A 24,942-nucleotide genomic window follows, 5' to 3' on the forward strand; every position below is an offset into this window, starting at 1 on the left:
TCTCCCTGGAAACTGGCTGGGAGCTGCACAGGCAGGGTGTGTAGTGAGGCAGATAGGATGGGGCAAATGGGGAGAGAACTGAGTCTGAGGCTAGAGCGGGGATCTTGGCAGTCTCACCCAGCAATAGTAATAGTGTGGGGCCAGGGCTGAGGCAGAGCCATGATCTGCTCCCCATACACCCCTGCCTGTGGAACCAGCACCCATCGCAGGTGCATGTGGGCAGTGTATTGAGGCTCTGGTCCAGGTTCTGGCCCTAAACTGTCACCACCCCAAGATCCCAAGGTCACTCTGGCCTCACCCTAATGCCTTGGTGCCAGATACCCCTTTGCCTGGATAAGCATCTCTGCATGGGTCCCACCCCCAGCAGTGGGTATGAGGCAGACAGGCTAGGGTGCCTTGGCAGCAGAGCTAGGTCTGGCAGCTGTAGCTGCCAGAAGGAGCCACAGCTGTTGGGGCTTCTGGGAAATGAAGTCTAGACGCCACACCACCCCAACCCAGGTAGGTGCCTGGGGGTAGCAGGACAGGCCTCATGTCCCATGGCTTGGGCTGTCCTCTCACACCTGGGCTGGGCACAACTGCAGGTCCTGCCATGGGCCAGACAAAATCCATTGGTGGGCCAGATCTGGCCCTCGGGCTGTATTTTGCTCACGCCTGCTCTACTCTGTCTGAAGCTCATAATTGGTGGGGAAAGGGGAGGCATCTCATTAGCATGAATAAGCAGAGAATGACATAAGTGACCATGGTTTAAAATTCATTTATCAAATCATCAACTTATTTTTGGTATGCAACAGATCTTCCTGTGTGCTGTTCCTGATTTAACTATTTGCCCCTATGTAGGTGGAAGAAAGTTTTAATGCATGTATGACTTTTTTTTTTCACTTCAGTTAGATTTCCCCTCCCCCCCAACTATGAGGAGTGAGTTTGAGTCATGTGATCACTTAATTTATTAATAAGATCTAATAATATTCTCTATTACTTCATGTGACAGTCATGCCACAGCCAAACAGATGGTCATTGGTTTTCATATTAGAGGTTGAGTTTGGTGGCCTGAAGATTGGGAGAGAAAGAATTTTTTGCTTAAAGTGATTGGAGGTAAGAAATATAGGAGTAGACCCGTGTATGCTTTTATTACAGGTACTTTTCAGAGCAGAATCTCATTCCACTTTTGAAGAGTTAGCTGGAGAATATTTGAAATTGGATTGTCACTGGGAAACTAAACTATATTCTGTGAGTAATTTAGAAAACTTTGTTTCCTAGATGCGGATAATTGAGAATGTTGTGAAGACAAAAATCATACAAGAATTTTCTGTAATTATGTGCTGAATGTTAAGAAAGTGCACCTTGAAGAAGCTGCCATGGAGGAGATTCCAGTTAAAGTTGCAGTAAGAATAAGACCTCTGCTTTCCAAAGAAATTCTTCATAACCACCAAGTGTGTGTGAGACTAGTCCCAAATACACAGCAAGTTATTATTGGGAAAGACCGGGTCTTCACTTTTGATTTTGTGTTTGGCAAAAATTCAACCCAAGAAGAAGTTTATACAACTTGTATTAAACCTCTAGTGGTGTCTTTGATTGAAGGATATAATGCAACAGTCTTTGCTTATGGACAGACAGGGTCTGGAAAGACTTATACCATTGGAGGAGGGCATGTTGGTAAGTTTTGAATGTTTTCTTTTTGTGGTTTCATTTCTATCATTTGTGGCTAGTGTATTTTCGTAATCAAATTAAATGAGGTGTATAATTTTTAAAGAGGGGAGTTATGATACAGGAGATAGGCCTGTTAAAAGCCTCTGGGTCAAAGTAAGAAAGGAGAACAGCCAGAAAGATATTATGGTGAGTATCTGCTATACACCACCAAACAAAGATGAGTAAGTTAATAGAACTTTTTTCAAATGACTAATGGAAGTTTTTAAATCAGAAGACCTGGTTCTTAGGGAGGACATTGATGATATTGGCTGAGAGAGTAACACAGCAATGCACAGGCAATCCTGCCAGCTTTTGAAGCGTGTTGGGGGTAACTTATTGGTACAGGTGTTGGAAAGTCCAATTGGAAGAGAAGCTCATCTCATTTTGCTGCTATCAAAGAGAGGAATTGGTTGAGAATCTGAAGGTGATAGAGTTCAAGATTCTAAGGAAAAGAAGGATGGGAAACAGCAAAATAAAGACACTGGACTTCAGAATAGTAGACTTCAACAAACTCGGGAAACAGGTGGGCAGGATCCTCTGGGAGGCAAGCCTGAAGGGGGAAAGGAGTTCAGGAAATCTGGTTGTACCTTAAAGAGGCCATATGAAGGGAACAAGAACAAATGATCCTTGAAGGAGAAGTCTAGGAAATGCAGCAAGAAATGAGCCTGGCTAAACTGTTAACTTTTCAGTGAACTGAAACTAAAAAAAGAATTGTACAAAAATGGAAACTTGACTATGTTACTAGGGAAAAATATGCAAGTATTGCATAGGCAAACAGGGAGAAAATCAGGAAGGCCAGAACATGAATTGAGATGTAGCTAGTTAGGGACTGTGACAGAGGCTGAAGGAGAAGCAGCCTGCAGGTATAGCAGGGACCAATTAAAGAGACACCTGACCAGAAAGGGGCCAGGCTTGAGCCATATAAGCCTAGGGCCTGAGCTGGTCAGGCAGTTGAGCCCTGAGAGCCACAAGGAGAAGAGCTTCTGGCAGCAGGGCTCTTAGCAGAACAACTGAGTTGGGTAAGCTGCATAGAGACCTGGAAGGCATAGAGCAGGTCTGAGAACGGGCGGGTGAGCCCACAACCTGCCTGGGAACAGGAGTCTATAGCCTGGAGAGGCAGGCCTTGGAAGAGAGAGGCCAGGGAGTGAGGGCAGAGCTGCAGGCCCCCAGAGGGAAGGCGAGTGTGAGCAAGGCCTGGGGCCAGGGCCCATAGCCCATAGAGAGGGCAGAGCGTCAGCATGGCCCAAAGAGCCCAGCAGTCTAGAGCTTAGGAGTGGCAGGTTCTTAGCAGGACTTGGGAGCCCAAAGTTCTCAACTGGCCTAAGAAGGGCCAGAGTCTAAGGAGACTGAAGGTCAGGGACCACAGCCAAAAATCAAGTGGGCTAAGGAGCCTATGGCTCAGGAGGGGCAAGGACTAGGGATGGGAGCTCATGGCCCAGGAAGGGCATCATCTGCAAGGCATGGGAGTGGGTACTGGAGAGGATGGAGCCCGCAAAATTGGCCCTTAAGACAATGACCACAGATGCTTGTGGTCATGAGAGTGAGACAAGGCTTGGAAAGCCCTGGGGCAGCCTCCCTTTTCTTCAAATACAACAACATCAAGGTCTGGCAGGAAAGTGAAGGAGAGATTGCCCAAGGAGAGTCGTAAGCAGACAAGGACTAAGTGGCCAATGGGCATTCCGGCTCCCCCTGGGATGAGCACTTGCTACAGGGATGTAAAAGGCAAAAAAAAGAACACTCTACAAGTATGTCAGAAGTAAAAGAAGACTTAGGAAAGTGTGAGTCCATTACTATTGCTATATTCCAGAGAGCAGTCTAATGTATGGTACAGAAAAAGCTGAAGGATTTAATGCAGGTGTAGGCAAAATACAGCCCGCGGGCTGGATCCAGCCCATGGCAGATTCCATTTCTCGGCAGCCCCAGCAGCAGCAGCTCCTTCTGGCTTTTACTTCCAGATCCACTCCTCCTGCACATACCACTGGCTGGGTGGCTGGGATGGAGTGTGGCCAGGAGTGAGATGGGTGGTTGGGGCTGAGGAGACCTTGGCAAAGCTGTGATCAATCCACTACCCACATGCCCCTATGATGAGCACAGGGGGCCACAAGCCAGCACCTGCAGAACTCCCACAAGTCTGGAAATTTGGTAGATGGGGAGTAGTGGTAGTGGTAATTGCTGCCACTCTGGAAGCCATGACAATACTGCAACCGCTCCCCCACTGCCAAATTTCTGGACTGGTGGGAAACCCCACAGACCAGATGACACAGCCCTGCAGGCCAGATTTGGCCCAGAGGCTGGAGGTGGAGCACTACTGGCCTACAGTAGCAGAAGACTAGGTTAGGGATTACTTAGAGAAGTTGGATGTTGTCAAGTCAGAAGTCAGCACACTAGAATTATCTTTAGGAATTGGCTGAGGTAATTTCAGAGCCCTTGCTTAATATCTTTGAGAATTGTGGCAGCCAGGTGAAATCTGGGTGACTGAAAAAAAGCAAAAATAACACCCAGCTGAAAAATGGAAGAAGTGGGATCTGAGGAATTATAGACCAATAATTCCAGTGTGGTTCCAGTTTGATACCTGGAAAGATCATGCAGCCGGTCATCAAGGAATCTACTTCTAAGCACCTGGAAGAGATTAGGTCAAAACAGATCCACTTTGGCCACTTGGATTTTGTTGTCATCCTGTTCTGCCCTGGAAGGCACATAATTCCACATGTGCTCCTGCAGTATTAGGTGCAAAAAACCTGTGACTATAATGACTGGAGGGCAAGGGAGAAAGAGTGGGGTCCACCTAGCTTTTTAATTTAATAGCCTTATGATTAAGGGACTTGCCTAAGGGATGGAAGACCAGGTTCTAGGTCACTGTCAGCCTGAGGGGGTTTGAAGCTATATCTGTCTTCTAGGGTGGTGCATTAGCTGACAGACGGTGGGCCAGGCAGAATCAAGAGTGCTCCTCTTCTTTTCTGTTGAAGTTAGCAGCCAAGAGCAGAAAATACAAGGGTTTGCAAAAAGAGCAAGCCAGGGGAGCCTGTATAACTCAAAGAAACAGACACTGCTCTGGAAGAGAGGGTGCTCTGGGTTGAGTTCCCATTCCTACTTCCAGTTCTTTTTTTTATATTTTGCATTACATAAAATAATTATTGGATAAAAGGAGAGATGGTTGGGTTGGATAGCGTCGTATGGAAGACAAAAGGAATAGGATCTAAAAAGCCATATGAATGCTACTTATCCACCTAAAGGGGTGTTGAAATTTTAGCATATTTCATTTTTGTGTGGTTTTCTGTCTTACTGATTAATTTTTTGTGTTAGAACATTGCCCTGACTCTATTACAGTAAATAATTCTAACAACTGCCTGTGTAGCACAGCATGCTATGATCTGCCTACATCTTCCTATGATTCCCTATCACAGTATCACTGTATCACACAGTACTAGCACGGCACTACTGACCATTAGGGATTTACCCAGCTCGAGGGTGGCTGGCCAATGTCAGTGGTTGCCATTTTCAAGGGCTTATCATGCCCCCCCATGCCTCTGATTGGCTGAGGAACCCAGGTGGTTCCCCACCCCCCACTGATTGGTAGAGAGGGCCGTTCATTGTACAGCCCTGCCCCTTACTGCTGATTGGTGGAGAGGGGCAGGGCTGCATGACAAGCAGCCCTCTCAGCCAATCAGTGGCAAGGGAGGAGGGGGGTGTGGTGGCGGCCATCTTGTCTGCTCCCCACTAGGGAGCCAGCATTTTGTTTTTAGTAAATTTTCTTTTCTTTGTGGATTTTGTGGAAATAGTCCAATTACACTATTTCCACAAAATATGTGCAATCACAATTTGGGTAGGTCCCTACTGACAAGTTATGTTTTAAAAGGCTACCTGAAAATGCAACTATAAACTAATATATTCTTCTGGCCAAATATGAGATAAGCTATTCAAAACACGGGTTCATTCTAAATTAGGCTGGACCCAAGATACCTGAGAAAAATGGTGCAAAAATGAGATGCTGTGTTCATGGATGTTCAGTTTCAATCAGGGGTGACCAGCATATGGTCCATGGGGTGGCCCTGGTACTTAATATTGATTTCAGCATGGAAGCTGTGTCATTCAGCCTGTGGGGCACCCCACAGGTCGAGAAATCTGGCTGTGGGAAAATAGTGGCAGAATGAATTGGTGTGGCTCTAGGCTCTGCTGCTATGCATCCTGCTGCTAAGTTTCTGGCCCCATAGGGAGCCCTGTGAGCCATGAGATGATGCAGCCCCATGCATTATATCATGCCTACTGGGCCCAATGAGTTGGTCTCCTCTGACCTAAATCAATACCAAATTTGAAACGTGGTAGATAGCAGTTTCATTCTGTATTGGGTCTACCTTCTAAAGAATAATCATTTTTCATAAATAGCATCCTGTTTTCGGCAAATGGAAATTCACTTGTTCCTTTATTGGCAAAAGAGGTGTCAAACACAAATATTAAGTTTATGCTTTTAAAACTGCTGCTTCCACCAGCAATTAATAGATGTTAAGAAACTGTCTCATGAGAAATGTAAGCTCAAAACTGTGATACGTTTGATCACTGAGTCACCATTTTACCTTTGGCCTTAAATTAAATGCCAAGGCGTTATTAGAACTTGAATTTGATTTTCTGTTATGGACTATAAACAAATATTTAGCTTTTTGATATTGTGAGTCCTTGCAAGAATTAAAATTCTTCATATTCATTTGTGTATTGATACAGTGCATCCATTGCATGTTTCAGAATGTTTAACTTCATATTAAAGGTATATTGTCTGCAAGCTCTGATCACATCTTTGCTTATATTTTAGCATCAGTGGCAGAGGATGAAAAAGGTATCATTCCACATGCTATCCAGGAACTATTTCAGAGCATTTCTGAAAACACTAATATTGATTTCAGCGTAAAAGTATCTTATATAGAGGTCTACAAGGAAGAACTCCGTGATCTGCTAGAGCTGGAGACCTCTATGAAAGATTTACATATTCGAGAAGATGAAAAAGGAAATACAGGTAGAGAATCCCATTTCATTTTTAAAAAATATTAAATTTGTTTCTAATCACGTGTAAATGAAAAATGCCTTGCCTTTTCTTGAAAAGTACTTCCTCATTACAAGGTTAAGAGAGCAATTTGTTTTAGAAATTTATTTTGTTTTAGAAATAATTTTTTATCAGTAAATGCAGAGTTCAGTTCAAATGGTCTGAGGCAGTCTTGTATTAAGTGTTTGAAAAATCAAGGAGTCAAATACCACTAGTGTAGGTACCAGATTACAGTCTTGGGTAGGTGTACAATGAGATGAAAGTCTCAATGTTCCTTCACCCTGTTCCCTGAACTCCCATTCTTCCAAATGCTTTAAAGCAGGGGTGGGCAATTATTTTGGGCAGAGCGGTGCTTACTGAGTTTTGGCAAGCCATCCAGGGCTGCATGCCAGGCAGCCAGGAGCAGATAAATATTTATTTTCTAAATTTTTTAGGCCAGCTAGAATGGCCTGGTGGGCTGGATCTGGCCCACCAGCTGCATTTTGCCCACCCCCACTTTAAAGGGACCACAGTGACTTCAGTAGCCATTATTTTTACCTGAGTGAGTGCCTTTGGCTTCCCAATCTGCTTATGCTCGTTTCAAGGTAAGGAATCTGTGCTTCCAAAGCAAGTCTCTGTGCCTCCAAAGCTGATAGTTTATTAGCATCTGGAGCCTTATGTAGAAACTGTTTGTTCAGTATAAAATGAAATGAGAGAGAGAGGAGAAAGTGGTGATAAGAGAAGCTTCTGGTTTTGTTAGAGGCTATGGAAATGGATTAAATATATGAAGTGCTTTCTTCCATCCCTGAAGGTATTTTTTTCCACCTACATTATTCTTCATTTTCAAAATGTTGTATTTATTCTGGTGTTAATGTTCCACTGCATTGAGCTAGCATGGCTTTCTTGTCTATAGCAAAAGGTTTGCTGCACCAGCATAAAGGGTTTTTTTTCTGCAGAACATACTGTAGCTGCTTAAGGAGGCATTAGCAAGAATGCTGCTGGAGGACAGCGGGCAGTGGTCCAGCAATGAGTTTTAAAGTGTTGCACAAGGAATGTTTGCTGGTCTTCAAGACAAATTTGTAAGAATGTAATTTCTAATTAGCCTCAGTCAAACAGATACCCTCAATACATAAGCTTTTTTGTTAATCTCTAAAATCCTAGGCAAAATCTTTAATAATAATACTACCACTATTCTTTTCTGCTAATCTATTATAGATGGTCCAGTTCTATAGAACTATAGAAAACTTGAAAACTGTTCATAAAATCCATACCATCAGAGCAGCACATTATAGTATAGAATAATAGAAAATTAGGGTTGGAAGGTCCCTCAGGAGGTCATCTAGTCCAACCCCCTGCTCAAAGCAGCACTGTCCCCAGCTATATCATCCCACCCAAGGCCTTGTCTAGCCAGGTCTTAAAAATGCCCAAAGATGGAGAGTCTCTGGGTAACCTGTTCCAGTGTTTTCCTACCCTCCTAGTGAGAAAGATACTTCTAATAGCTAACCTAAACTTCTCTTGCTGCAACTTGAGACAGTTGCTCTTTGTTCTGTTATCTGCCCCCACTAAGAACAGTTTCACTCCATCATCTTTGGAACCACCCTTCAGGTAGCTGAAGGCTGCTATTAAATCCCCCCTCAGTCTTCTCTTCTCCAGTCTAAATGAGCCTAGTTCCCTCAGCCTCTCCTTAGAAGTCATGTGCTCTCTAACACAATGATGTGATGAGATCTAGTGATGATCAAGGAACCTATTTTAACTGGAAAAGCACACCCTCTGAACTGATATTTCTCTCACTTGTTCTTAGCTCACAAACAACTTTTGAAATTCCATATGCCTGCTTTTAAGTTTTTCAAACATGATAACTATTTAATGTGGTAATGTGAATGCTGGCACATAGAGCCTGATTTTTTAGAATAGGGGTATCTTGGCCTCTACTTCTTCATGTACTACTTCTTATGAGCACAAAACTGCACATCAATATTTTAAGCTATCGGTAGTCAGAAAGTTAAAATGAATTGTTCTTGCAGGGAGCATAACTTGGTCTAGTTTCCTATATGAAATGAAATAGAAACATCAGCAGCCTTGGGTCCAATCCTGAAAATATGCATTTGAGCCATTTTACGTAATAGGTACTACCAGCTTTCACTGGTAAACTGTTTTAAGTAGTTTTAATGTGAATTTAATACCAGTTCTGATGTATTTTGTTGGTGAGTTTATGTAAATTAGCTTGACCACTGATGACTTCTTTATGTAGCAGAACTAGCTTTCTGCAAACTTGCTGAGAACTTATTGTTGACCTATTATTCATGCTTTCTCTGGTTTGATATTTGAAGTGATTATTGGTGCCAAGGATTATCAAGTGGAAAGTGCAGATGAAGTGATGAGCCTGTTGGAAAGTGGGAATGCAGCTCGTCACACAGGTACAACTCAAATGAATGAGCACTCAAGCCGGTCTCATGCCATCTTTACTATTAGTGTTTGTCAGAAACAGCCTGCACAGTCTCAGAAAAATGTAGATGTCACACAAGATTCATCTCAGAGATCAATCCAGATGATTACTTCAAAATTCCACTTTGTAGACCTGGCAGGATCAGAAAGAGTGACCAAAACTGGAAACACTGGTGAACGGTTCAAAGAATCAATTCAGATCAACAGTGGCCTGTTGGCTTTGGGAAATGTAATAAGTGCTCTTGGAGACCCAAAGAGAAAGACTATACATATTCCATACAGGGATGCTAAAATTACTCGTATTCTGAAAGACTCCTTAGGAGGAAATGCCAAGACTGTCATGATAACATGTATAAGTCCATCTTCATCTGACTTTGATGAGTCTTTAAATTCCCTCAAGTATGCCAATAGAGCCAAGAATATTAGAAATAAACCAGTTGTTAACTACAATCCCGACTGGGAACGGATTGATGAAATGGAACTTGAGATCAAGTTGCTTAGGGAGGCTTTGCAGAACCAGCATGTTAGTGCAACGTCCCAGGCTAGCCAGGGATCACAGGACTTGAGTCAAGATAGGACTCGAATCAATTCTCTTGAAGACCAACTGGCCCAGCTTCAGGTGAAATGTTTCAGCTACAGAAATTGCATTGAGAAAATCTTCAGATTTTTAGTCAATTTAAATGATATCATCAGCCTAACAGGAAGTCAACAGGACAAGTTACAAGATTGGATCAATATGGTGCAGGAATTGAGGGAGGAAGCTCTTGCCATGCCACAAGCTGAGAGTGGAATTAGAAGTGATCAAGAAGATCCCCATCATATTACAGTTCTTCAGCTGAAGAGGGAACTAAAAAAATCCCAGGTATTTAATTAAGATTATTCATTTAAGTAATAATGGAAGAAAGGACATTCCATTACAAAACTTTAGATACTGAAAGGCTTAAAGCCATTAACTTTATTGCCTGCTTATCATCATAGGGTTCATCTGCTTTAATTACTGCCGCCTTGCAACATTTGCCTTGCTAGGTCAACCTGGGTGATTGATTTAGTCACCCATCAAAATAAATCTGTTTTCATTACGGGAGAGAAGGACATATACATTTTATAGGCTTGGGCTAGTCATAAAATGACAGTGTTTGTAAGCCTGAGTTGCAGAATGATGACTTCATACTCTCTCTTGCTTTCTTTCACTCCCATTTAGAAATGAAAATTGAAGTTGCCCAACTCTCTCAGAAATCACATTTTAAATCCCCAAAATCCCCCAGCATATCAGGAAACCCATAAACCACTGGTGCTTAATCTGTCTGGCCCCATGGGCTAGATGAATGGCATGGAGCCATTTCACAGGCTGGGTCCCACACTCAGGGTCAGCAAGGCATAATACAGTATGGGGTTGGTGTGTGGGTTTGATCCATGACTACAGTCCAGCACACCAACCTGGCCTTGCATGTTGGATCCAGCCACAGAGTAGCCCTGTGCGGCAGATCCAGCTGCGGGTTGCTCTTGTGGGCTGGCCTAACCCCACATGCCAGATCTAGCTGTGGACCAACTCCTCATGCCCCAGCATGATTAACTCTGCTTCTGTTCCCTTGGCACCAACCTGGACTGTTGGGGAGCCCCTGGGTCAGATGACATGGCTCGACAGGTCAGATCCGACTCGCAACTATAGATTGAGCACCAGTGCTATAAATAATGTGACAACATAGGTATCTTACGGATTCTTATACCAAGTTGCGTCTGTCTGCCTGCCTTCTGGACCCATCACTGCAGTATGAGATTGCACAGGTCTAACCTAATACTTTTCATTAAATCTCTTCTTCCTCAAAAAAAGCGGGGTGGGGGGAGGGAAGCAAGCTCCTGCTTCTATTTATTGTTAGCTCCGTAGTTGACTGTGAGTTATGACACTTGAGGAAAAAAACTTGACTAAACAAGTTTCTCATAACTGTTTTTTTTCAGTTATCCTTTATTTACTGGTTTTCTAACCCAGCATTTCTTTGACACACGCTTCTGTGTTACATATCAGTCTCCTGTTTTTTGGTGCCATGATATTTCTTTTTAGTTCTCCTGCTGTGGTGAGAATTTCAAAGAAAGCATGAGATTCGCAGCAGGATTGTTATCCAGAAGGAGGTGACAGAGGAGCTCTCACGCTGATAGCTCTTTCTCAAACAGGCAGATAAGGTTGGAGCCTTTCAGCTCATAATAGTGCTAGACAACAACCTACTGAGAGAAGAGCTCTCAGCCACCTCAATTATGACTTTTCCTCCTTCTCCCAAAATAATACATGATAAAAATACATACATTTTTTGTGGACTTCCTCTCTATATGATTAGTAGTGGCAACTTTTGCAAATATGGGGTTATTTTAACATGCCAGCCATGGGTAACCAACTAACTAAATAATTAAACAAATGCAAATTTAGCCAAATAAAATATTAATGCTGCAACTGAAGACATTTAAATCAACAGTTCAAAAGGTGACTTAAAGTACCATTAAAAGAATAAGCACATTGATAATAGGTCAACAGTAACAACCTAATATAAGTTTATTTATGTTAACACCTAATACACTTACTAAATCATAGAATACACAGCATAAGCTTTCTTTAAGCAGGGGGCTTACTTCGTCAAATGCTGATGAAGTAAATTTGTTGCTTATGAAGGCTTATGCTATGCATCTGATTTAGTTAGTCTACAAGGTGCAAATCTACCTTGCCTTCTGTCTGACTTCAGACTAACACACCCACAACTACCTCACTTTACTTAGGTTTGACACTGATGAAAGGTTTAAAACCTCTAACCCTAGGGTATTGTTATACCTTACACTTAGCACATGCTAACAGTATTTACAATGCTAGTGTTTGAGTGTTGAAGCAGTAAGAAACAATTAGGACTCATGGTAGAAGTGATATCTTTTATTAGACAAATTAGATTTTTGCAAAAAAAGGTCTTAATTGCAAGCTTTTGGACACAAACTCCCTTCATCAGGCATTGGAGAAAAGATTGTAAAAGTTCTCCTGGGTAGAAATGAAAGTTCATATTTCATAGGAGAGTTGAAGGTGGTAAAATCTCCTGTTTGGAAAAGTTCATTTTATATGCAGATTAGGCTCAGAGAAAAGTTGGAATAATCTGTCTACCTCAGTGTTGTTTGTTGGTAAGCAGGATGTATTCATCTAGTAAAACACATGCTAAGTACCATCTTGGTGTAATAAAGTTATGCCTTTTCCAGCAAGGAGTGCTCCAGATCGCATTACCGAACACCTGTTGAGCTGAGGTCAGACTGCTTCACTGAGGTAATATGATAAGGAGATTATAGCAGGAAAGGGGTGCAGGAGGAGGGGAGGCTGGGAACCCAGCAAATAGTTTTTGGGTTCCCACCCCACCCTCTGCACCATAGCCAACCAGTCCCAGTGCCATAAGGAGGCTGGGACCTATAAAGAGCAGTTTTTGGACCCCAGCCTTCTATACCACATGGGAGCCTGCTCAAGAGTGTGGTCCAGTGTGCGGGCCAGGAGCAACCCCAGCACTGCATGGGAGCTTATCCCAGCCCCTGCACTACATAGGAGCTGGTTCAAGATTCCTGTGCTGTGTGAGGGCTGGAAGCAACCCTGGTACTGCATAGGAGCCAGTTCAAAGCTCCCCTGTATTATGGGGGTTGGGACTGGCTTTTGTGTGGTGCTGGGGTCACTCTCAGCCTCCTTACTGTACCAGAGACTTGACCTAGCTCCAGTGTGATCTCAGGTGATTTTCAGGCTTGGTCTTGGGATCCCACATGAGTCTAGAACCAAAATTAGCTGATTTTCGGTCTCAGCTCTGAGATTAAACTGGAGCCAGCTCAAGACTCTGGTGGGGTACTACAATCTATATTTAGATCATAGTAAGCATTAATGTGTGACTGATTAGAAAGCTGTCTAGGTTGTATTAATGTTTACTAAGATCTAAATATAACATGTGCTACATGTAATGTGTAACAATAACCCTAGTGCCTGCTTACCATCAGAGAGTTTATTTGCTTTAATTACTACAGCGTTGTAAGAGGAATCTTTGCTTCCATGGTGCAAGTAGTGCAACAAAATCACATATTTTATGAGTTGAAGCATACACTCTGAATTCTGGTGCAGTTCATAGACTTTCTCATACCTATATAAATTCTGTTTTCAAACTACTTTTCCTTAATTCCTTTTAAAAAGGAAATAAGTGCTTCCAATCTTGTTTCCTTTTACTCAGAATTGTCTGCTGTCCCCTTTTCCCTCTTCACTTGGCCTTGTGGATTATTTTACCCCCCCCGCCACCTTCACTGCTTCCCTGCCCACAGTCGCTTCTGCTGCACCACGTGGTTCCCATCTGCATGGTCAGACTGTGGGAGCATGGGGCCTGCGCCGGTATCCCGGGGCCAGGAGTGGGAGGGCGCGTGTATGTGTGTGCGTACATGCATGCAATGAGAGAGGGAGGGAGAACAATGAGGGAGGGCCAGAGTGTGTGTGTGTGTGTGTATATACAGCGAGGGAGGGTTACAGTGTGTGTGTTCATAGGGCAGGTCCCACATGCACACCCCACTATACACATGTACCCACACCCCTCCTTGCACTGCCATACATGCAAACCATCACACCCACACCCCCTCGCACACCGCAGCAACCCTCCCCAACACCGCACATCCACACACACATCCCCCCACACGCTCCCTTACACCACAACCCCCACACCTATCTATACTATCTAGACTGAAATATGTGGTAATCATGGTAAAGAGACTCTGAATCAGTGCTGGGAAGGGAATAAGTTTGGGTACGCCCATGGGTGTCACAGTCTCCCTGACAAACCCTGTAACCTTCTGGACCTGCTTGGAATCCCATGGCTACAGAGCTCAAGCAGAGCTGAACATAGGGCAACATATGTAAAGACCACCATAGAAATGTTCAGGTCTTTTCAGTCTGTGTGGTTATCACCTGTGGTGCAGAACAAGTAAAGCAGTCTTCATTATTTTGTGATAAATATATATATATTATCCTGGCATTTAAAGCATGTAGAACTTGACTGACCCTCTGTATGCTGAAAGAAATACTGTATTTATATATCGTTTGGTACAGTAGCTCTGGTTAGTGGCATTTTTTTCTTATGGAGAAAGGAACTTGTGAGAATGTTAATAGATGTCTTTACAAAACTGAAGGAGTGTTTAGAGAAACTGTGGGTGAGCCCTCATAGAATCACCACACTAATTTTGGAGGGCCTGCAAGTTGTTTGCATTGGAAAATGTCACTTGCCCACTTTTAACACCTTTTTACAGGATAAGGACAAGATCCTTCCTAATGCCATTCCTTTCATCCCCACTCCCACTTCTCTGTTGTTATCTAGCTGGCTCTAGCTACAGATGAAGAAATGTTTAGTCAGAAGGAGCAAGAGCTAAAAGTGTTACAGGATCAAATACAGGCATTATTACAGGAACACCAAGAATGCCTAGAATATCTAAAAGAGGCCCAAGAAATAAATAGACTACAGGTAAGTTTTCATCTTATATATTTTACTTAACTTTGGTTCAGTTCAGGTGCACATTTGAATGTCATCATTTTAATTGTTGATTTAGGGCTATATTCTGCATTCCTTACTTAGACAAAACTATTTTCTCATCTGTGGGAGTCTTGTCTGAGTCAGGGCTACACAATTTAAGTCTTAGGTTCTATAGTTATGACCAACTGAGAGAATATTAGTTTGGTTTAGCTCTGCATAATAGCTGAAAAACAGGACTGAAAATCATGGGACCTAGATTACAGCCTAGCTGTGCTATAGACTGAATTTGTGACCTTGGGTGAATCATTCAGTCTCACTGGTGCTTATCCACCTATGAAAACAGTAATAGTAATATTATAATAAAAGTGTCGTAGACATTAATTTGTCAATAGTTACAAAGATTTCAGATTAAAGGTGCTATAGAATATGTTTGTTACACTTTTTCGAAGTTCAGTGGCAAGAGTTCATCTCCGAAGCAGACTGCAAAAGTTCCATCATCTTAAATAGAACAGGATCTCATCCTAGATATTAGGAATAATTATTAACTTCATCATCTGGAGCAGTATGATGAGTTGAGTCTAGTGTCTGATAGCTAAAAGCTCATGAGATTGTAAATAAATATTTGGTGTTTCTTCTAATGCTGCCTGGCTGCCTCCTAATATTCAAGGATTCTCTAAAAATATTAAAGAAAATCAGATGTAAATATTCCAAATATGGGATAGTTACTGCTATTTTCTTCAGTCTCCTTTTCTCTCTTTCTTTCCTCCAACCTTATGTTCTCCCTTTTCCTCCCCTTTTCTCCATTGCCTTGTGAAGAGATCACTGCTGGGTGATTGTATAACATAAAAGGTAAGTAAACCAGCTATCACTTTCTTCTTTTCTTCCTCCTATCTTCATTTTCTGTAGTCTCTAGGAAGGCATGGGTGGGGGTTTTTTTACCCTTACTGTATAAAGGTAGCCCCAAGCTAGAGATGCAGATTTACCTTGACTAACTAGGTTGGGATTAAAAAAGCCCAGTTTACTTGCACCCTCTCTCCCTTAATGTTATCAAAATAATTGTCCCAATGTAAAAATCTGTCTGCAAAAGCTTTAGCTGTGGGGCTTAAAAGACTCGCCAAAGGTCACACATCATGTCAGTGGCAGAGCTAGGTTTATAACTTGACACTTTCTAACTACCGAACATTAGCTCAGTCAATTCTTCCCCACCAAAAAGCAGTTATTTAAGTCAGATAGTTTTAAGCAATATTCAAGCGGCATGCAATTTGAATGCACCTCACAGTGAATCAGATTTGTAAAAGTAACTTGCAATACATATACATGATACTATGTGGAAACGAATCATATATATCAGGGGTGTCAAACTCATTTGGCCGCTTGGGCCAGATCTGAACCGAAAGTCTTCTTAGCGGCTAATCTGGACCCAGCTCTGGTGGTGGGGCAAGCAGTGGCAGTGTTAAGGGTACCTGAGCTATTGTGTCAGTTTAGGGAGTCACCCGGTTTAATACTCCTGTCACTTGTACCATGGGTGGTCCCCAGCAGGGCTCTATGCCCTGGAACTCAGCAGGAGGTTAAGTGATAGCTTCATTAACCCTCACTTCTCCCCAGACTGCTGCATTTGCTTGTAGAGTCACAGAGTTTAATGCTACCACTGTTGCTCACCCCACTGCCACATTCCTAGCCCCTCCTAGAGCCCTGCAGACTGCATAACATGACTCCATGGGCCACATGTTTGACACCCCTGATATATATGAAGTTTTATGTCATGTGTTGGTTAAACTTGCCAGATATATTCCATTAGTATAATCTGTTATCAGTCACTCGGATGGCCAGGAGCAGGGCTTGGGAAAAGCCTCCATGACTCAGTTGCTGGCTCCAGCCAGCTTCCCCGTGCCACCGTGCTGCCCAACTGACTGGTTAGGCAGCAACTTAAAAACTGGTGGCTGGAAGTCAGCCTCAGCCACTAGCTTTCAAATTGCAGCCCTGCCACTCAACTAAGTGGCAGGGTAGCAAGGGGAAGCCAGTATATGTCAGCAAAGCCCCTTGCCTCTTTCTGAAACTGGGGACTGCCTACTTCAGAAAAGAGTCAGGGAGCAGTGGCTGCAGTTCTCCTGATCTCCTGGTCTATGGGACAGGGAAAGAAGCTACCCCCCTCCATGTCTTCATGATCCCATTCTCAGGAAAACACCTGAGCTTCTCTTCCAGCTCCGCTCCTTCTGGTCCCCTGGAGGTGTTAAACCAAGACAAAGTATGCAGACAGGACTCCTGGGAGAAACTTTTACAGGAGCAATTTAATTCTGGTTGTTCCTGGGTTATTTTTCTCCCAGAGCAGCAATTTTTGATTTTGAAGAAAAAGCCTGAGAATCTGTACACTTGATTTCTACTGGGAGAACAGTGATTTCCTCCATTTGAAAATGAACGTTTCTGCATAGCCACTGTCTGCACTATCAGTGAATGAAAACAAACATATGAAGTTGGACATGAAAATGTATATTTTGAAACAAAATATCTGTATGGTCATTGTAGGTATCTGCTCTTCATTCTCTTTGTTCTTAGCTGGCAAATTTTTGTAGGTGTAGTGGAAAGAAACTGATCTTGAGGATGGGTTTGAAAAAGGACAGGACAGTCATCTTATGGTCAGTTTAGGAGAGAAAAGCTATGAAGCAGATAAATTTAAACAAAGGCTAGTGTGGAAAAGACGTGCAAATAAGTTCTCCAGTTTAGTATCACTAATAGAACTGCGAGATAATTGGGGAAAAGTGATGTAATACACAAGACAAATTGAGGGCCTGATCGTTCAATTATTTATGAATGTGTAACTTTAATAAAATCACTAATGAAAATAATTTAAATGGTAAAGTGTTGCTGGACCTGGTACTGGCCAAAGGGGATAATCTAGTCAGTGACCTAAGAATTGATAAAACTGGGTGATAGTGACCATGGGCGGATCACCTTTACTATCCATTGCAAAGCTGGCAAGTCAGTCAGCAATGCAGAAGTCCTCGACTTTAGGAAAGCTGACTTTGACAAGCTCAGGAGGCTCATTGTTGAGACCCTAAGGGACCACAGCTCAACAGGAAGGGGAGTCCAAGAGCAGTGGTTGCTCCTCAAGGGAGCGATCCTGACAGCACAAGGGATGTCCATCCCATCTCGGAGGAAGGGTAGCAAAAGGGCACAGCAACCCCCTTGGCTCAGCAGGGAACTTGAGGACCTCCTATGCCTAAAAAGAGAGAATTATAAAGGCTGGAAAGCTGGAATCACCATGAAGGAGCAGTACTCAGCACTAGTCCGTACCTGCAGGGAGTGGACCAGGAAAGCCAAGGCGGCAACGAAACTCCATCTGGCTTCACGTATCAAGGATAATAAAAAGTCCTTTTTCAGATATGTAGGGAGTCAGAAAAAAAGCAAGGGTAACATTGGACCTCTGCTGAACCAAATGGGACAACTGATAACTGACGCTCAGAAAAAAGTCAACCTGCTTGATGGGTACTTTGTGTCAGTCTTTCATCAGCCCAAAGGGACCGCCCTGCCTAGCATGATGTGGGATGGCCAGGGTGAGGGCATATTTATACCCAGCATCAGTGGGGACCTTGTAAAGAAACACCTTGAGAGGCTGGAAACCTTCAAGTCATCTGGTCCTGACAGATTACACCCTAGAGTATTCAAGGAACTGGCAGGTGTCATAGCCCAGCCATTGGCAAAAGTATTCGAAAACTTGTGGCACTCAGGAGAAGTGCCCGGAGATTGGAAGAAGGCCAATGTGGTACCCATCTTCAAGAAAGGGCAGAAAGTAGATCCTGGGATTTACAGGCCAATCAGCTTGACCTTGATCGCCAGTAAGATTCTGGAGAAAATTATCAAAGAGACCCTTCTGGATAGGCTGACTGATGGCAACATCCTGAGGAACAGCCAGCATGGGTTTGTCACGGGTAGGTCTTGCCTGACCAGTCTCATCTCTTTCTATGACCAAGTGACATATCTCCTGGACAAGGGAGAAGAGATTGACATCATATATCTGGACTTCAAAAAAGCCTTTTATCTGGTGTCCCATGATCTCCTCATGGAAAAACTGGACATCTGTGGCCTCAACTACACCTCAGTCCAGTGGCTGGGAAATTGGCTCTGAGGTTGGACCCAGAGAGTAGTAGCTGATGGAAGCGAATCCTTATGGTGCTTCATGACCAGTGGTGTCCCCCCCAAGGCTCTGTCCTTGGACCTGTTCTCTTTAACATCTTTATCAACGATGTGGATATTGGTGTCAGAAGCACACTGGCCAAATTCGCCGATGACACTAAACTTTGTGGCGCAGTGTCCACACCTGAGGATAGGCTAGTGATCCAGGCTGACTTGGATAAGCTTAGTAAGTAGACAGATATAAACCTGATGATGTTCAATACCGAAAATGCAAGGTACTCCACCTCAGGGGGGACCCCCGCAGCATGCTTATAGGCTCGGCAGTGCTACACTTGCTAGCACCACAGCTGAAAGAGGCTTGGGGGTCATGATTGACCACAGGATGAACATGAGCCACCAGTGTGATGTTGCAGTTGGTAAAGCAAACAAAACCCTGGCTTGCATCCATAGATGTTTCTCAAATAAATCTCAGGATGTCATCCTCCCGCTGTACTTGGCCTTGGTGAGGCTGCAGCTGGAGTACTGCATCCAATTCTGAGCTCCACAATTCAAGAAGGACGTCAAGAGGCTTGAGAGAATCCAGAGGAGAGCCATGCACATGATCAGAGGCCATCAGGATCTGGGAGAATGTCTGTTCACCAGAGCACCCCAAGTGATAACAAGGACCAATGGTCATAAACTCCTCCATGACCAGTTTAGGCTGGACTTAAGGAAAAACTTCTTTACTGTCCAAGGCCCCAAGGCCTGGAATAGACTTCCTGCAGGAGTGGTGCAGGCACATACTCTGGATTCATTCAAGAAACGTTTGGATCCTTATCTTGCTGGGATCCTTTGACCCTAGCTGACTTCCTGTCCCTGGGGCAGGGGGCTGGACTTCATGATCTTCAAGGTCCCTTCCAGCCTTAATGTCTATGAAATCTATAAAACTACTTGCATTGGCAAACATAAGTTTATGTTTAAGTTGTTAGAATGAGATTCAGATTTTAACCATTGTTGCCTGGTGCATGTTTTGCTATGTGCCAAAAATGCCTGAATGAAGCAACTACAGACTAATAAGTATCCATTCTACTTTGTGTCAATATTCTAATATTATAAAAGTCTGTCTGTCTGTCCATAATGCTTTATTCGCTCTCTGATTGGCTGATGGAAACAGTCAGTCAGAGTGCTCCAAGCTTGTGGGGAGTGCCGCCATTATTCTGAAGCCGCACCAAGGACCAGACAAAGCTGCTCGCCTCAGCTCCCCCACTCCACTCCCTGCAAGAGGCAGAACAGTGGCAGCATGGGGCGTTAGGTGGTGGCACTCCATCCCAGCCCCTCCCCCTCCTTCTCCCTCACCCCCTGTCATTCTTGACAGGCAATTGGCTAGTCTTTAAATAACAACATACCTGGTGTGGCCCTTTCTGAAAGTTTAAAAAATGTCTTAACAAATGGTTTTGAAGCTTGTTTATGTAAAGCATATTTGGTTTAATTTAAATTATATGCATGTTCAAATGATTTTGCAGTATTTTAAGAGTGCCATAATTCGCTGTTACTGCACTTTAGAAATCTAAGCCTTGCAGAAGAATTTAGAATCAACCCAGAACCAAGTTATTCTCTTTAGTTTGGGTAATATAAACATGATGGAGAACTGAGGACTAACAGCAGGTTGATTTGTGTTTTATTTTTATTCTGAGAATGAGAAAATGGTCGAACAGCAAGTCCTTATTGATCAGCTACAGGATAAGCTGGAGAAGTTTACAGTGACAGAAGTGTCTGTAACCAGGGGTCCTTACAGTGACACTCCAGCACCAGCTCTAGAGACACCTGCAAGACCATACAGTGTGCCACTCACTAACAGTTTACTATATTCCTTCCATGTTCCTTCAGGGATTGAGTGTCGAAAGGTAAGGGCTAAGTAAACATATGTTTTTCTTTTATTTTCTGATTGTTATAATTTTGGTACAAGAGTTATGGGCATATATTAATGTTAATATTGTTAGTTTCTTTTTTAGTTACCTAGTAAGGAAACAAATTAACTTTTGATTTGTGGCAATACACACTGTACTGACTGTCTCATACAATTGTACTTCTATAACAACAAGCATAAGGAGGCAGCTATTCTGATGGTTACTAAATACACATTGTTATTAGTGGGTTTTTGGTTATAGCTGTGTTGGTCTAAGTAGAGGCAAAGATAGGCAGGCAAGTTCTTTGGGTAGATGTGATATCTTTTATTAGACCAACTGAGTAGTTGGAAAAAATGTTCTTTGCAAGTTTTGGGGCATAGTCACCCTTCTTCAGGTATAGGAAGTGAACAGCAGAGACTTCCTATGCCTGAAGCAGAGTGGTTCCACCCAAAAGCTTACAAATAACCTTTTTCCGACTACTTAGTTGTTCTACTAAAAGATACCACATTGTTATTAGTAAATGATGCATCTATTCCATTCTGATTTGGAAAGAAAAGTGCCATGTATTGAATTGGCAAGAGAACCACCTGAAACCTTTGGAACACATTCTCAAATTATCTCAGAAGAGTTCTGTTAAAAGATATCATGAAAACTTGTACAAGCTCTCTTGTTTTTGCACACAAGTGAAGGTTTTAACAGATTTATGTTTGAGGCCATTTGAAAAGTCAGTCCAATTATTGCTAGTTGTCTGTAAATATTTTTAGCCTTGACTGTATTTTTTGGGCTTCTTGGAAGGTGCATACCAGTCCTCCTGTCTATTCACTAGCCCGAGTAATGGCTGGATTTCGAACTCGCAGCCAGATGATGCTGAGTTATATAGAAGAACAAGATGAAGTCCTTCACTCTCATTTCTCTGATGAAGAGGAGAAGAATACAGACAGCAAAAAGAAACCAGCATTTAGGTAACTTTTTTGTTTGTTTTTTTAAAGATTTTACCAAGGAACAGGTATCAAATGTACTTATTACTTAAATATTGACATATAAGTCTCCTCTGTAGTGTCACTCTGTATAAATGTATGGAGCCTCATGATGTATCACAATATAAATAAACCTCTTGAATGAATTGCCACAAATGCCTAGTAAAATTATTACATTTGATGTGGCTTTATAATTGAATTGTTCCAAAATCTGTTTTCAAGGCCTCAGAAAAAGGTTGGGGTGCATAGGTGGATTTAAGCACACACAACAGTGTTTTCAGGTTTGGAGCCTAATGCATTAAGCATATATAATCTTGCATGAGTTTAAATAAACAAACAAAACTATACATTTGAACTATGGCATGGCTTTTCACTTTTCCTTAGGCACTCCATAAACCACACCTGGACACGAAAACAGGCTGTCCTTTGTTCTCCCCTTGAAATGAATGATCTGCAGTGCCGAATATACAAGTCCAGTTTACCAGACAAAACTATGTTGCAGACTGACACTGTCACAGGTAAGAATGACAACTGAAAGTTGTGAGACATAGGAACATGTTTGTTATCCCATGATGTGACATCAGATAATGGAATTACAAGGTTGGAAGGGATATCAAGGATGAGAAATTTACAACTAAGAATGTTCATTAGCACAGTAAATTTAATATCATTTCCTATTCAATCATAAGTCATTTTAAAACAAAAATATTTGGAAGGTTCTAACGTGGATTTGTTTTCAGAGATTCACTTTTTCCTAAAGCACATTTGAATTCTTACTGCTTAGCATATTAGGCATTCAGATAATGCATTATTTATGTGGAAGGTTGTATTGTCCCTGTTTTTTAGGCAAATTGAGACAGAAAACTGAAGTGACTTGCACAAGGCCATATGTAGCTGTAAATATACCTTCTGCTGTCTTTTAGAGTTTTGGAGCATCATTGGGCATATTAAAGACAAATGGTACACTGGTAATGGCTTCAAAAGTATGCGAGTGTGCAGCAGCTGTTACAGTTGTGCATGTGCATGAGCAACGTAAACAAGTTAAAGCACCCAAACTTTGACCCCGGATTAAGTAGGGGTAAAGTTGAAGCAGTTTTCCTATACTTGTATTACTACAGGCTCATGGACAGATAACAGTATACAGCATCACAACTGCTATGAATGACAGTCCAGACCAGCTCCCCCTGCATATCTTTAGTCAACATCTTTTCTTCCCTCTCTTAATGGTGTCCAGATTTTGTTCTGCTTACTAGGCACAGTTAGTGTAATCCTATTCCACTCTGTTCAAATCTATGAAAAGCAGTGAATGCAAAAGCTGGGTGGGTCCTCCACCTACTTGCTGCTTTTTGTGACTTAAGTTTTAGATGACAGAAAGTAACAAAAATAGACACGTTAATTTTTTAAATAGATTTAAGCAATGTGCAGTAGGTTCACACTTCAGTACATAAGTCTACTTAAACAACTAAGAGATGGACCAGTTTCTGGACCTTCATTTGTAGTCTGTCCTACTTTTGTGCAGTTCATGACAAAGATTCCCTGTACACCCTTCCTTCTGATTTGCCTTGCAAATTCTAGTCACAGAATAGCCCAGAATGTTGTTCTTTGAATGTACAGTATGCGTCAGATCAGAATCGCTCCTATCTTTCAGGTGAAAAGATTGTTTGCTTCCGGAAAAGTCAGGTATTAAATATGCAGAAGTTAAAGAATTCAGAACTAAGACTCACTGAAGCCAAGCAAAAAATGAGAGAACTTGAACTTAACATCAGAATGAAAGAGGAACTCATCAAAGAATTGGTAAAAACAGGTAACTGGCTTCCACAGAACAAGTTTGGATTAAAAATGTATACTAATAAAGCAAACATAAGCAATGTAGAATTATATTTAATTGTTATGTTTTATGTGTGTTGGTATGTTTTTCCACAAATGTATCTTCACGTTTATCCACATCACACCCTTTGGAGGAAAAGCCCTTCTTGAGCTTGGCTGTAGGACTACTTCATAGTAATTAAAACTCTCCCTAAATGTGTATTTTTAACTTGGCACATACCAGAAAATAGCTGCTGAGCAAAGATGTTGTTGATAATAGTCATTATATAGATGCGGATGAATGGGTTGTACATACTATGTTTTGTCAAGGATGTGCTCTTTTTATATTTGCCATCTTATTTGTATGTTGTGAACATGTAGGATGTCCACATACACTCCCTGGGAATTGTACCCTGACCTTGAAGGGAAAGCTTATGTGCTTCAATAACTATGAGAGTTCTGCTGGCATAAATTTTAACACTTGATAAGAACAAGTATATTGGTTAAATTGTAGGAAACAGACAAAAAGCTATCCGCTGGCCAACTGTTTGGAGCATTGAGTGACAGACTGACAACTTATTCTTTGTTCTTTTAGAAAAAACAAAAAAACCATTCAAGGAAAGAGCATGCCAGGGATAATGGAGCCCTATTAATGCCTCAAATGTTTCCTGATGGCACAAGGAGGATTCAGATTAGGACTCCTATGTGTCTATTACCTTAACTCCAGGAAAGGAACACTGACTTCATTCCTGTTTGGAAAGTATCTAGGAATCTGTCAGTGTTTTCAGAAAGGATATATCTAATGATAAAAACTCCAGGCTCCTCTACATAGGCAGGTAAAGGTGCAATCAGATCTATTGTACAATCTACACAATCATGCCTCCTGCCATGCCACATACCACCCCCCTGATCCTGGGCTCCCCCTGCACTGGCAAGAAGCAAGATCCCAGGAGTGGGAGCCCTCTCAGTTGAGGGGGCTTCTACTTGCAGGGATGCTCCACACCCCTCCACAACTGGGAGATGCAGCTGCTGCAATCTGCCAGCCTCAGGGGTACATGAAACCCCTGGGGACAGAAGATCTCAGCTGCCATAATCAAGCCCCAGGGGCTAGGGGATCCCCCAAATCTGGAAGATTATATCAGCTCCACACACCTCCGGGGCTGGGAGTTCACAACTGTGTCCCAGTACTGGAAGGTATGCTATCAAGACCCAGAGTTGGTAGCTGCTGGGGCTGGGAATCCCCTTAGTTGCAGGACCCTGTTACATGTGCTAATTCAAGCTCAGTAGTTATCAGCAATACAATTAGTACACATATTCAAGGTCTAACTTTATAGCTGGTTGGAGCTTTTTTCTGGCAAGATAAGTACTTTGCATGCGTAGCTGGTTTCAGTAATTGTGCAATTAACCAGTTAATTGCATGATACCTGTAACATGTAAGGGAACTTCCTTTAAACGTATAATTAGGGATAAGATTTTCACGTGAAATTTAGAAATAG

General features: G+C 42.5%; 1 protein-coding gene across 2 annotated transcripts in view; it reads left to right on the top strand.

The window, feature by feature from the left end:
• Positions 1–24,942, top strand: part of KIF27 (kinesin family member 27) — a 45,203-nt gene that overhangs the window by 5,428 nt on the left and 14,833 nt on the right. The window contains exons 1-9 of one of the 2 annotated variants that reach the window (XM_090038669.1): positions 1,067–1,092; positions 1,258–1,653; positions 6,491–6,691; positions 9,028–10,004; positions 14,494–14,637; positions 20,451–20,660; positions 21,459–21,625; positions 22,025–22,158; positions 23,289–23,444. In XM_090038669.1, coding sequence (XP_089894795.1) covers positions 1,356–1,653; positions 6,491–6,691; positions 9,028–10,004; positions 14,494–14,637; positions 20,451–20,660; positions 21,459–21,625; positions 22,025–22,158; positions 23,289–23,444 — 2,287 coding nt within the window. In that variant the 5' untranslated portion in view covers positions 1,067–1,092; positions 1,258–1,355. Of the gene's footprint in view, positions 1–1,066; positions 1,093–1,257; positions 1,654–6,490; positions 6,692–9,027; positions 10,005–14,493; positions 14,638–20,450; positions 20,661–21,458; positions 21,626–22,024; positions 22,159–23,288; positions 23,445–24,942 lie in introns of those variants that run through there. The other variant, XM_090038668.1, reaches the window with a different exon arrangement.

Source organism: Crocodylus siamensis, chromosome 3, assembly GCF_052110815.1.
Source record: "Crocodylus siamensis isolate JL-2025a chromosome 3, ASM5211081v1, whole genome shotgun sequence".
Classification (NCBI taxonomy): Eukaryota; Metazoa; Chordata; order Crocodylia; family Crocodylidae; genus Crocodylus; species Crocodylus siamensis.